The sequence below is a fragment of the Euprymna scolopes genome, chromosome 37, assembly GCF_053919585.1.
Source record: "Euprymna scolopes isolate OS-2025 chromosome 37, ASM5391958v1, whole genome shotgun sequence".
NCBI lineage: Eukaryota > Metazoa > Mollusca > Cephalopoda > Sepiida > Sepiolidae > Euprymna > Euprymna scolopes.
In genome coordinates this window covers 11,776,874-11,791,770 of record NC_136518.1, presented here as the reverse complement: position 1 = coordinate 11,791,770, position 14,897 = coordinate 11,776,874, and the positions used below count along the sequence as shown (strand labels likewise).

Below are 14,897 nucleotides of genomic sequence, written 5' to 3'. Positions count from 1 at the left end.
GTGCAGACAAGGATAATCCACCAACGAAAATGCACCACTCTGTTCTCTCTCATCAAATGAAAAACTATGGGGGAAAAATCTCCCCGTGATACCAAGCTGTGCATAGGTTGATTATCCTGACATTCCTTGAGTAGTGACTGGAAGATTAATAAAAGCATGCACATAAATGGCCGAGGCAAATGAAAATGATAACGCGAATTCAAAGACAAAAATACATTTCGTATATTCTTCTTTTTTTTAAATTTTATTTTTCTTTTTTTATAAAAATCAACCCAGTAACGGAAAAGGAGAGAAAAAAAGAAAGAAAGAAATCAATAACAGAAATCATGATAAGTTGCGAAATGAGTCACTCAAAGTTCTTGATTATGAGATGCAATATCGAAGCGCAAAGTTCTCCAGGCTACGAAAAGAATATGTGACATCATATGACATTTTCGAAAAACGAAAAAGAAAGAAAGGATAATTGATAATGAGTCACTCAAAGTTCCTGATTGCAGAATGCAATGTCGAAATGTAAAGTTTTCATGGCTTCAAAAAGAAATACGAATCATCAGGTGGGCTGATGCATGCCAATTTAAAGTCATTCAAAGTTCAAATTATAATTAAAGGAAGAAAAAGTTCAAATTATAATTAAAGGAAGAAAAAGTTCAAATTATAATTAAAGGAAGAAAAAGTTCAAATTATAATTTAAGGAAGAAAAAGTTCAAATTATAATTTAAGGAAGAAAAAGTTCAAATTATAATTTAAGGAAGAAAAAGTTCAAATTATAATTTAAGGAAGAAAAAGTTCAAATTATAATTTAAGGAAGAAAAAGTTCAAATTATAATTTAAGGAAGAAAAAGTTCAAATTATAATTTAAGGAAGAAAAAGTTCAAATTATAATTTAAGGAAGAAAAAGTTCAAATTATAATTTAAAGTCATTCAAAGTTCAAATTATAATTTAAAGTCATTCAAAGTTCAAATTATAATTTAAAGTCATTCAAAGTTCAAATTATAATTTAAAGTCATTCAAAGTTCAAATTATAATTTAAAGTCATTCAAAGTTCAAATTATAATTTAAAGTCATTCAAAGTTCAAATTATAATTTAAGGAAGAAAAAGTTCAAATTATAATTTAAGGAAGAAAAAGTTCAAATTATAATTTAAGGAAGAAAAAAAGTCCAACAAGTATTTCAATCAACTGATAAAAAATATTTTGATTAAACAAAGACGAAAGATAATTTATTCACCAATCTTTTCTCTGATTGAGTATCTGATAATTAAAATCCTCAGATGTTCGATTCTGAAATTCATAAAAACACAGTAATTTTCTTTAATGTGTTGGATGCACGATGCTCACGTAATAAGTTAAATCCACTATGGATAACCTTATGTTGAATTCTGCTCTCATAGGCAGACACGCACACTGCGACAGACATGCACATGTTCTGCTCATGTCTTACAGAGATATGATAATTTCTAATTTTGAATCGGCGTCTTAATCTCTCAAAAAAAAATTATTCATTGCCCGTCTCGTTGAGACTATAAGAAAAGTTGATTCCTTTTCTCCCTTCACGAGAGAGAGCATTTTAATAGAAATAAAGGCTCTCATCTTTATTCTTTCATGCCTATCAGTGCTCAGCCAAAATCTATGCAGTCCTTTGACTCAAGACTGATTTAAAATTTTTTCAATCTTCCACACGTGACCCCAGCTCCTACATCTAATATGAAAGTATAATTTCGATTGGACCTATTTTATTGCCATGCTGAAATTCTAGAAATATACACATGCCACAAGTCTAGACATGGCGATCATCACCTGATTGTCGGGTCATTTAGTGCTGTCTGTGAGAGCAACATCATAAGAGATTTTAACTACGTGCTGGCACAAGAGAACTTTTAATCATGCAGCAGCATATGAGGACTTTTAAGCACATGTCAGTGCAACAGGAACTTTTACAACAAGATGCAATCTGAATTTTTAACAAAGTTGTCGGATGACCATGTGCTGTGGGGTGAGCTGCAGACATAGCAACTGGTTGTAGCTGCGGACTGATAAACTGTTAATTGACACAGAGTGGGGGAAAAGCAAGGATGCAGCCATATTGTTGCTGGCTTGGAAAACGCATGTCAGTGGTTTGATGATGAAACGAACATTAATAATAAAAAAAGCTGAAGTCAAATTTCTTTTCTTTGCAAGACTGTACAACGCACACAGACATACTTTAAGCAACACACACACACACATATATATATATATATCTTATGCCCATTTAACCTCATTGGGGATAATTGTCTCGTAAAACATTTTTTCTTTATTTTTTACAATTTTTTATCGTTAAATTATTTGTGTATTTTGAAAATAGAATTTTAAATCAAGTTTTTTGTTTTATAGGAAAAAAAAAAATTGAATTTAAAAAAAAAAAATATTTCTATCAAATTTTAATTTTTATTTTTCCATTAAACAGGGATAGTTTATCATATATTGCAAATATACTTAATTAGACATACAATGCATACAACAGAGATAGTTTATCACATATTGCGAATATAATTTATCAACATAAATAACAAACGCGATCCATGGAAATTCCACAGTTGTATACTAATGCAATTTTTCTGATATTATTGTACCATCTTTGACATCTTTTTAAACAGGGGTGAAGGGTGATAATGTACATACAAACATGAAATTGCTTTAACATATTAATATATACTAGCATGACCTATGAAAATTCAATCAACAAATATGTTTTCATAAAGCTGATATTTTTCTGGATAGGGCAAAAATTAGACAGAAAAAACAATAATATGTAGCAACTATTAGTTTAGCAACATTTCTATGAAAACAGCGTCCATTTTATTTTGAATATAGAATTAACCCAAATTGGTTAAAAAAAAATTTACTTTCACTTTTATAATAAGGACTAGTTCAATATCTAACATTTATTGTTGACAAGTTTTTAACCTTGAAGTAGTATGTTTTTTTGTTTTTTAGCTTCCTACATCAAGTGGCTTCATGCCTTGTCTGGAGCAATTTCCATAAAGGATGTAAAGAAAAGAGATTGCAAAAAAATATAAACCACACGAGTGTCCATGTGCCACTTGGCATAACTTGTTCAACTCTGTTATCACATCTTTTTTTTTTTTTTTGCTATTTTTCCAGCACACACATGCAAGACTTGAAGGATGTGACTGCTGACGTCCATTACGAAAATTACCGCGCCAATTATTTAGCCGATCAGATGAAGAACACAAACAAAGAACGCAAGTGAGTGGCGGAACCATTTTTGGAAACGGGGGGGGGGGATTTGGTTTTCATCGTTTACAAAATCATTTTTTTTTTTTTTTTACCATTTTTTATTGCGACTTTTTTGTTTATTTTTTGTGTGTGTTTTATTTGTTTTCAATTTGTATTGCTGTTTTCGTGGGCAAAATGACCCGTACAATTTGCACATTCCTGTATCACCCTATTTTTTTTTTTTTTTTAAATTCACGTCAATTTAGTGGGGGATAAATAAACGCACTGATGCCACCATAAATCATCGATCTCTTTGGAATAACATGTCTTTTTTTTTTTTTTTGTCGTTGTGTATTTCTTTATGGGCAGCAGCACTTTTAGAATGTAAAATATTTAAAAAAAAAAAAAAAAAAATATCAATTTGTTTTTGTTTTTTTTTTAATTAAAAAAATTAATTGATATGCATTTTACAAATTTTATATTAAAAATAAAATACTGAAGATTAAAATAAGGTACCATTTTTTTTTTTTTTTAATAACGTTATGAATGTATATTAATTTTTTCTTTTACCTTAAAAAGTCAAAATATGATAAAGATATGTTTATCTTTTAAACATGTTAGCATTCTAAAGCATTTTTTTATGATTCATTTTTCTTTTCTTGAACATTTTAAAGAATTAATATTAAAAAATAAAAATAAACTAAAATTTTAGGAAGGGAAAAAAAGAAAAAATAACCTAAATAATAAGAGAGAATTAAAAAAAATGATTAAATTAAATAGATAAATAAGTATATAAAAGAAAACGTTTATATTAACAGCGATGATATGAAGAAACCCTACGCATAAACAATTTCATTTTATATTAGACTAGCGGGGGTGCCCGGGTGTTTGGAGGTGTGTGTTGATGTGTGTGTTGGCGGGGGTAGATCAAAACAACCCTGTTTAAAAAAAAAAAAATAAAAAAAACGTTGCCCGGGTGTTTGGAGGTGTAAAAGAAAAAAAAAGTTTTAGTAGGAAAGTAGGCTCAAACCTGAAGCCTTTACACGAAGGTGGAAAAGAAAGGGGGAAAAAAACCCTGACATCTAACCAGCTCGGCTATGAGGGGAGAGAAAGTGAAAACTGTCTTGATTTAACGTTTATAAAGTGAAATTGACAGGTGCGAGAATTTAATGTTATAAATAAAATGAAAATGTTTAACGTTATAAATAAAATGAAAATGTTTAACGTTATAAATAAAATGAAAATGTCAAACATCACGCAACTTAAGTTTGGCGTTGCAAGCCAGTTTCTGCGTATTTGTTTGCCCCCCCCCCAATGAATAGCAATTGTCTTATATGACGGAGTTTTTTTGTTTTTTTTTTCTCTCTCCCAGCATTGATCAAACCTTATTTGCTTTCTGGACGTCTCGACACATAGGGCTGAGAATACAAATTCGTTTTCACAGTTTCGCTTTTTTATACTGAAAAGCGAAACGAAGATGTGGTGATCGAAAAAAATCTCGAAAATAGCGTGTAAAAGCCGGGCAAATTAAAGATAGACGCAACCCCCGTTTGTTACTCATAGATATTATGATTTAGACAGTATATAAAAAGTTTTAAGAAAGAGTGACCTGACCGTGCGCCCCCCCCCAAAAAAAAAAGCCTTTGCCGGACATACACAAAAAGTGTAGACACACACACACATTTTCGCTTTTATATATATAAATTAAATCAACTTAAAGCATTGCCACGACAATGCACGTACTATAATAAGTAGCATATTACAAATATATCTAATTTTTTTTTAAAATAGGATATTAATAAACAAATATATAATAAAAATAAAAAATAAGATCAGCATATTTTATTGACGCACACAGCCTAACAGAAAAACTTAATAGGTTTAACATTAAACGCTGTCTCCATTACGGACTCATAGCATTACTTACTTCTGGTAAGAATTTAAACAATAACCGATATCTCATTCGCAAAAAAAAAAAATAAATAAATAAAAAATATAATTAAAAAGAAAGAAAAAAATTTTAAAAATGATTAAATCCAGCAGATGAATAAATAAATAAAATGAAAATGTCTAAATAAAATGAAAATGTCTATAGAAATAAATAAAATGAAAATGTCTATAGAAATAAATAAAATGAAAATGTCTATAGAAATAAATAAAATGAAAATGTCTATAGAAATAAATAAAATGAAAATGTCTATAGAAATAAATAAAATGAAAATGTCTATAGAAATAAATAAAATGAAAATGTCTATAGAAATAAATAAAATGAAAATGTCTATAGAAATAAATAAAATCAAAATGTCTATAGAAATAAATAAAATCAAAATGTCTATAGAAATAAATAAAATCAAAATGTCTATAGAAATAGAAATGTAGAAACCCATGCATAAACCCTTTTTTCTGCCTTACAATTGTCCTGCTCCAACATCCACTTCAGCCTTACAATATTTCAATGTTTTTCCTTTTTTAAGGACATTTTTTGGTCCCTTTTCTTTTGAAAAAGAGATGTTATCTCGAAATATTAAGTTCTCCACCATCCCAGTTGCATCAAACAGTAAGTTCATATTTACTGTATTGTGATTATCTTGAAAAATAAATGGATATACGAAATTAAATAACAAAACAAATAAGACCTTTGTCCATTTCTGTTCATACGTCATGCCAATACAAGTCGGTTCCCTGCATTGCTATAGACTTATACGCTTCCATAAAAATAAACTGTTTTTAAATTTATATTAAAATTTTTTGAAAATTTATATTACAATTTTTGAATAGAAGACATTTTAAAAATAATGTGTTTTAAAAAATTAATATTAAAAAATTAAAATAAATTAATAAATAAACCATAATTATGTTTTTTAATGATCAAAAACCACAATTAAATGTCTCATGAATCATTAAGTTCCATTGGATTTTAATTTTATGAAATTTAATAGCAGTTATATTTCACACTAGCCATTGTTGTCTGGGATTTATTGGTTGCATATTTTTTAGTAAAAAAAAATAGCTAAAAACAATAGAAAGTCTGATAATGATAATCAAAGTAAAGATCAACAAGACACAAGAAAGCAGCAAATGCAGACTCTGTAGACCAAAAAAAAACGAAACAATAAACTATAATAAGCCTTTGCAGCAAACAAAGAGAATATAAAAATAGACACAATCAAGTGAGGAAAACAGTACACTGGGAAAATTCGAAGACGAATATAGGCTGAAGAGAGTTTGATAAGGATATCTTAAACGGTCCTAACTATCGGGCTTGAAACCGATGGTATCAATGACTTGTCTCATCTAACAACTTTCTGTACACAAAATATAAATATGCTCTTATATTTTGGATTTTCCTTTTAATTGAGCACTCAGCTGGATTTCTTTTTCCAAAAAAACTAATCATATATATATATATATATAATTAGTCTTCTGCTGTTGATTTTGTCTTTTACACAGTAAAACCCTGGGATATTGCATTAAAAATTAGTAACAAAATACAGTACATATGTATAATCAAATAACATAAATAACAACGTAAGGTGGGGCAATACTGTAACCAGGTTCTGGAAAAACATTGTATTCCACATCATAACCTGATAAAAAACGATCCCAGGGTTCTACTGTATAAATATTCGTCCCATTTTCCATTTATTATTATTATATACACACAAGAAAAAAAAATGATACTGTTATTCCAATTTTTAAGAATAGGGGGTTGAGGGGGGTGTAAAAAATGACTGAGCATGATACTTCATTCCTTTCCCAACCACTTCCACCCTACAAAACTGACCGTGTTTGAAAAATGATCCAAACTCCTTTTCCTTTTGTATCCATCGTCAGACTCATGTTTCAATTTTGTTTTTTTCCTTTTTTGTTTCTGTCACTTCATCAGAACCTGAGGAACATGGTATAACAGGTTTATATAGTGAATGAATGACAAAAGTCTAGATTCCAAAGTTCATGGTGTTGACCATCTTATAATTTATTCCTTTAATTCAGTTGACATTTACAATTCTTGACAGTATCTGTTTCGTAGTGCAAAATCAATCAATTATTATATCAATTACTGAACCTATTTTGCCCTTAACTCAAGAATCATAAATGTCAACTGAATTAAAGGAATAAATTGTAAGATGGTCAACATCATAAACTATGGAATATAGACTGCTGTCATTCATTCACTATATTGCTCTGTAATTACATTGAGCTTCTTAAATAAGATTAGTATATATTATAAGGAAATAAAATACTTACAGACACTTGTGTTTCATTCTTTTGGGAATCATTAGTGCAGGGAATTACAATTACAGCTGGCGGGGAAATTGGAACCTGGCCACGAAGCCATCTCTGACTCCATTAGCAAGAAACAAACCACTCAGCAAACGTTAACCGTAAGAAATACAGTTGAAATGAAATGTTCCGTCTGCCTGCTTCCCTCCGGACTACAACTTGGATGTCTTCAAGTCCAATGTTAACAAATTCCTAATGAACCGCCCCTTTAAGTAAGCACTTCAGCAAATCTCCTCACTAACTTAATGTACTTGCAATAACCCTTATCCCTGAGTGGCTTCCAGGCCTTGATAAGTGGTGATCACTGTGTAAAAAAAAAAAAAAAAAAATATATATAAAATGTAAATGTCAAGACAGTCGAGAATGATCTTATGATTATAACATCATGATCTGCGCACGTGAGCTTAAGTGACTGATATATTTAATTTCAACTTTGAGCGCTCAACAATAAGAACCGAGTGCTTAAAGGGGCTGATATAATTATTACTATAATTATTTTAATACCTACACACTCATCCTTTCGGGAATCATCAGTGCAGGGAGTTACGATTACAGCCAGTCCTTTCATTGGAGACTTATTGTGCTAATAAAAAGCTCAACATATGAGTTGGAGCTTAGACACAGAAAGAAAAATTGACAATACAAAAGTATATATACTAGTGCATTTAGATTTAATGATCATAAATTAATCATTAAATGAGGGAAATACATGAATAGGGATGGGTAAAAATGCTTTTTTATACTCAAGTATTTCAAAGCCTAATGCTTCTCGTCAGACGAGGAGAAGCATTGGGCTTTGAAATACCTAGGTATAAAGAACATTTTTACGCAATCCTGTTCATGTATTTCCCTTATTGAATTGCTGATTGTTAAATCTCTATGCACCAGTATATATTTTGTATTGTCAATTTTTCTCTCTCTATATATATATATATATGCGTACATATATTCCATTTCGTATTCGCCTCTTATCATGTTTTAAACTTGATTAATTATAATTATGCTTATATTCAAACCATAACATCTAACGGGATCAGTTTCAAAATTTCTAAAATTAGATTTTAATTAAATGAAGGTTTGTTAAGAATTTTGTAAGAGTTTTAATAGCAGTTTAAACAACGTTATCTTTGACAGTTTGAATACTTTAAAATTACTTTCAACTTCCGAAACGTCACCAAGTAATTCATTTCTTTTTTTTTTTTCAAATATTAACAAAAAGATTAAAATGGCTGACTTGTTTATGAAGAAATAGAAATGCAATGTGGTCGATTTGAACTTGTCATTAAATTATATTTAAAAAAAAAAAAAAAGGATTTAAAATATGTTTTAGTGATTAACGCTATTGCATTTGTTTTGTTGAATATTCAAATCTTTTTATTGATTTTAAAATCAATCAATTAAAAAGGACGTACTTTGTTTAAAATAGATTGTTGACTTTGTTTGTGAAAGGTGACGACAAAGGAATTAAAAAAATGGAAACACGCGAGCAGGTCTTTTTCTATTATTAATACACATCTGCTCTATTTCATTTACATTTTGGAAACTGAATGTCCACATATACGAAACTCGCTTACAACAAACAAGGAAGAGAATTTACTCGTTACAGCGTAAATAAGAAATACAGCTGAATGGGAACTAAATTCAACAAAGTATTTAACCTGATCAAAGGGAGATAATTCGAACAGTGTTATTTTCAATAACTCATAAAGTCAAACTTTGGCCTTTGGGTCAAGATCAAAGTGTAGTATCTGTTCTTCAGGTGCTGCACTTCAATTTCTTGTTCTCTGTCAGTGGAAGAGAAATCCTTCACGACTGAGACAATTTTTTTATTTTTTGTTCCTTTTCTCCACATTAAAAAACGACCCTGGTGTCTAACTCTGTCCCGTGGGGAGGCATTGTAAATAGGAATAACTCATAAACTGTAATTACACAGAGGTGGGAGAATTTTTTATATAATTATATTAATATAAACTTGTACAAAAAAAAAAAGAAATTCGCTGGCAAGAACAATGTTAGAGGATGTTGAGAGACGCAAAGAAACTTGAATCTCAGCTTACTATGAGTTTATATGGCCCCCCCCCCCGGTTCTTTTTCTTTCTTTCTTTTCTTTTTTTTTTTTAATTTTTTTAAAATGAATGGTGGCTTAATTTATTGTTTGCTTTTTTTTTTTCTTTTTCCTTTTTTTTTTTTTTTTTTAATCTTTCAAATTAGATTTCGGCCTAAATCTTTCCAATTCCAAAATTATTATCCACACACAATTAAATTAAAAAAAAAGAGGATTGAACATGAAATTTATTCAACGTCCATTTTTGAAAACATTTTCTATATTTTTTGTCAGATGTTTTGTGTCTTGTTTGTTATTGTTTCTGTGAATGTTACCAATGGTGATTCTTGTCTCCTGTCCTCTGTCTTCACGTCTCATTGTGTTTTCGTGTTTTATTGTTTGAAACTCTTCTTTCAGCATAAAATATTAATTGTATAATTTTTAAAATAAATTTTATGTACACAAAAATTGATTTTTATATATATATATATATATATATATATAGGTTTGAGATGTTCAAAAGTCGGGACTAATGAACACAACGAGGTTGTTAGATAAGGCTCAATAAAAAGAGCAAAATATTTTTTTTTTATTAATTATTTGAGAGTAAACAGTTACATATGCTCGCTACAAATAGCCATCTGTTTCAGTCAATGAGACTTCCTCAGGCGACTCGGAACCTCTCGACGCCACAAACAAAAGGGTTTTCTTTGTGGCGTTGAGGGTTCCGGATCACCTGAGGAAGTCTCACTGACTGAAACAGATGGCTATTTGTAGCGACCATATGTAACTGTTTATTCTCAAATAATTAATAAATATATATATGAATGCATCTTGACAAAAAGCGTGACATAACATGGCATTTATGTGAATGTGGATTTGAATATAAACGCAGCATTATCACACTGCTCTTACGAATAAAACAATAAATTCACACACACACACATTTATATATATATTTATATATATTAGTATTGGGACGATTAATCGGAATCAGAATTGGGAATCGGAAAAATTGGAGTTTTTTGAGGTATCGGTATCGGAAAAATTGGAGCCTATTTCCCAATGCCAAAACCAATTCCTTTATCTTTTTTATTTGATTTTGGTTTAAGAAACGTGTTCCACGGCTTGTAGTTATAATAGAATAATAAATATTTATTGATTTAAACTTCCAGCAAGATCTCTAGATGAGCCCCCCCCCCCCTCACATCTGGCATCAATTGTGATGGATGGCTCTCGTCTGGGTGAGGCCCAGTGTTTTGACAAGCTTCTGGGTTTGACATTTACTCCTGATCTGAAATGGAACATCAAGTCTGTTGCCAAAGTCGCTGGAAAGATGGTGGGATCCTTCTACCGCTCCAGAAGATATCTCACTACTGATGCAATTCTCTATCTATATAAAAGCCAAGTACGTCCAAGGATGGAATACTGTTGCCATATCTGGGCAGGAGCTGTTAAAAACAGCCTATGCTGTCTTGACAGAGTACAAAATAGACTTCGTGGCTTAGTGGGGGATGCCCTTTTCTCTACCCCCCCTCCCCCTCCTCCCATAGATATCATTGTTCTGCCATTTTCTATTTTGAAATGACGGAGTAAAATTATTTAGTCAACATCATAACTGTGGTTATCTCCCTTGGATTTTAAGACGTATTCAATATTATCAACTACGATAAAACTCTAAATTAAAATACAAATAAAAATAGAACTTATTTAATTATATTTTTCTACTTGACATTTTTTTATTTTAACTTTTACTAATTTCTACATGGCACATAAGTATGAAAGTGTTTTTCCTTTTTAACCTAAAATGCATTGATTTGAAATGACTAGTTTTCATATAATGCAGTTTCAATTTATGCCAGTACTAGTAAATTCATATGTTCACCATAATATTCATTTCCTCTGATGAGAAGAATGCATTTCTTTGAAACTCTGTGGATTAAGGAAATTTTAATATTTTTTATTTGAGTATCTTGTCAAACAATAAACTCATGTAAAGTATAATTTACAGTCTTAAATTGTGTTCTCATATATATATATATATATATACACACACACACACACACAAGGTGCCTTCAATGAGTGGCATAAGAGGTTCAAGGAAGGCAGAGAGTCTGTAAGTGATGATCAGAAGTGTGGGAGGAGTAAGGACATCAGAACACCAGAGTTGATTGGCCAAATAAAGAATTTCATGGATAAGGATGGTCATGTACCAATAGAGACAATAAATGCAGTTTGATGTCAGTGTGTGAACTGTACACACAATTATTCATGCGGAACAGATGTGGAAGATTTTCCCGACTGCACCAGTCCACAGCCCCATCCTTGTCATGGACTATTTGATCAAGATGAGCATGAAAACAGTTCCTCATCCTCCCTATAGTCCAAACTCTGCTTCCTGTGACTTTTGGGTATTCCCTAAGTTCAAGGAAAACCTTAGAGGCTGTTATTAGACAATTGAGAAAATTAGAGGTTGTGGCGAGGGTCATTGACACTCTCACACAAAAGGAATTCCATGGGGGTCTTCCAGAAGTTGTTGGAATGGTATAACAAGTGCATTGCAGTCGGAGGAGATTACTTTGAAGGGGACTAGAGTCTCATGTGTGTACTATCAATAAAAGTGGCCATACAAAAAAATTCTGGAAACTTATTGAAGGCACCTCATATATTATATATATATATATATATATATATATATATATATACACACACTTCAGAATAATGTAATGTGATAGATCTACTGGTATGGAAATCCAGTGATTATTGGTCTTACAAAATACTATTGGCTGTAATATTTTATAAAGACAATCCCAACTAAATAAAAAATTGCTCAATATACCAGATAGAGCAAATAAATCATAAATTAGTCATTTAAATTCTATGACAAAATGGTTAAATATCAAATCTAGAATTTTTATTATTCTATGCAAGACAAAGAATACAATTCTAAAAGTATATCTCCTTAACCTATAGGTTTTCGATGTCTACCCATCTCCTCAAAGGAGAAAATATTAGCAAATAATATAATGGTTTATACCTAATTTGCTAAATACAATAAACATAGAAAATCATAATTAAAAGTTTTTAAGGTTTTAAAATCATAGAGTAAGGGAAATTATATATTTGTTCAAAAAAATATTGAATTTCGTATCCAAATTGTTTGGTAAAATCCAAAGTGCAATGTCTTGCATTTAATAAAAATTCTAGATTTGAAACTTAACCATTTCACATCATAGAATTCAAATTAATAATTTATGTATAAAGCATTTATTTTTTGTGATTAATTCTTTAAATGTTATGTGTCCTTTGTGTATGTATTGCTACAAAGATTCAAAATGGCAAAAATATTTTTTGTAATATTTGTATTTGTGTTTTTATTGTCATAATGATGTTTTTTCTTCCAATTCAAGCAAAATTCAACATGGCCGAGGCTTGTGCATTTCTTGTTTAAAAGAAAAAAAGAAAAAATTTCATTTTTTTTTCCATTTCCCATTTTTTATCCGTTCCAGATTTGTAAGATCTCCAAACCACCGCCCCTCAATGAGATCCAGGTACATCCACTCTCTTTCAGATTGTTTTTTTGGTGAACTTTTTTTTTTTTTAACCTAGCTTAATTATTCCCTAACGACATAGCTTTCTTTGATCCTCTTCTTCCCAACCCGAAATTTCAAACATGGTAATGGCTACTACTTCCATTTTCTTTTATGCTAACAGCTTTTTTTTTTTTCTTCATTTAATCAATAAAAATGAATAACTTCTGGTAAGAAGGAACCAAACAACTTTTTTATATTCTTTTAATTTGAAAAATAAAAAAAAATTGGCTTTTTAATTTATGGCATTGGCAAAAAAAAAAAAATACTTGCTTTCATAAGGGATTAAAATTATCCTTACCTCCCAAAATAATAATGGAATGGTTAATTAAAAATAACAAAAAAAAAAAACCGGTAAAATTGCACTATAGTTAACAGTCCAGAAATCATAATTTTAATAAGTTCAAATGTATTGAACAAACAAAACTAATATTTTATTTAAGTGTGCCACTACATATTTAGAGCTATTATAAGTGAAACTATATAATCAGAAATAACCTAACGCGAATGTATCTATTTTTCAACAGTGTGATCGACTCCACAGAGGTTTAAGTTAACATTGTTAAAATATAGATTAATCTGCATTGGATTTTTTTTTTTTTTTTTTTGATGTTTATATAATTTCACTTATATATAACAACTTTCACCAAATGTATTGAATTTTAATTTTCTACCGACCAGTATACTTTTAAAGTGTGGAAACTGTAATCTTTATCATCTCAAAATTTGTTATTAAATTCACTTGTCAAAACAAAAAATAAAATCTAAGATGGTGTCCATCTTGGGAGGTGGTTGCTTGATTTTGGATAATTTCAGGTTTAATAGTAAAAAAAAAAAAAAAAAAAAAAAAAAAAGAAAGACTTACCCTACTACCAACCCTGAGTCCAAGGAGATTAATGGCCACTCAGGTTAGTTAGTGGTTAGCAAGTCACTTTCTTTTTTTCTTCACGATTATTTTTAAAGAATGAATCACTAATGATATCAGACGACCCAGCAGTCATTTTTATTTTTGTGTGAAAAAAAAAAAAACGTTTTTAATGATTTTGAATTGAAAAAAAAAAATTTGAAAACAGTTTCAGAATTTTTAAAGTATACAGGTCAGAAATTGTAATGCGTTTATAATAAAATTATTTGTTGTATATATATTTTTCTTTCAATCTTTCTGCTGTTAATTATACTACAAAATTACCTTTATCTTAGCTTCATTATTTCCTAATGACATAGCTTTCTTTAATCCTGTCCTTCCCGCCCTGATGCTTCAAACATGGTAGAGGTTATGACTCGGTCTTATTTTCTGCTAACACCTTTTTGTTCTTTTATTTAATTAATAAAAGTAAATAATTCCTTAGTAATAAACAAACATTTTTGAAAATATGAAATACGGCTTCAAATTAATCTGCAATATTTGGCAAAAAAATATAAAAAAGGAAAGAATCAATAAAAAGAAAAAAGAAAATTACTTGCATTCGTAAGGAATCAAATCATCTTCCCAAATAACGAAGGTGTAATTCAAAAATGCTGATATCATTTTTTTTATTTTCATTGGAATCTTAATGTAATCGCCAAAATTATTCAAAATGAAATAGGTTTTTGTGTAATCTCAAACAACTTACCTTACTTAAACAATAATGTGTGCGTATGTGTAATATATATATATATATATTTATTAGATACACAGACACGTGTGTTGTGTGTGTATATATATGTGTGTGTGTGTGCATGTATCTATATATATCTGCACACACACACACACACACACA

At 29.9% G+C, this 14,897-nt stretch overlaps 1 protein-coding gene across 12 annotated transcripts in view; it reads left to right on the top strand.

Moving 5' to 3' along the window:
• LOC145261088 (septin-5-like) overlaps positions 1-14,897 on the top strand; it is a 494,396-nt gene that overhangs the window by 396,925 nt on the left and 82,574 nt on the right. For 7 of the 12 annotated variants that reach the window (XM_080119272.1, XM_080119277.1, XM_080119269.1 and 4 more), the window contains one exon: positions 3,145-3,249. In XM_080119272.1, coding sequence (XP_079975398.1) covers positions 3,145-3,249 — 105 coding nt within the window. Of the gene's footprint in view, positions 1-3,144; positions 3,250-13,056; positions 13,099-14,897 lie in introns of all 12 variants that reach the window. The other 5 variants (XM_080119270.1, XM_080119267.1, XM_080119274.1 and 2 more) reach the window with 1 other exon arrangement.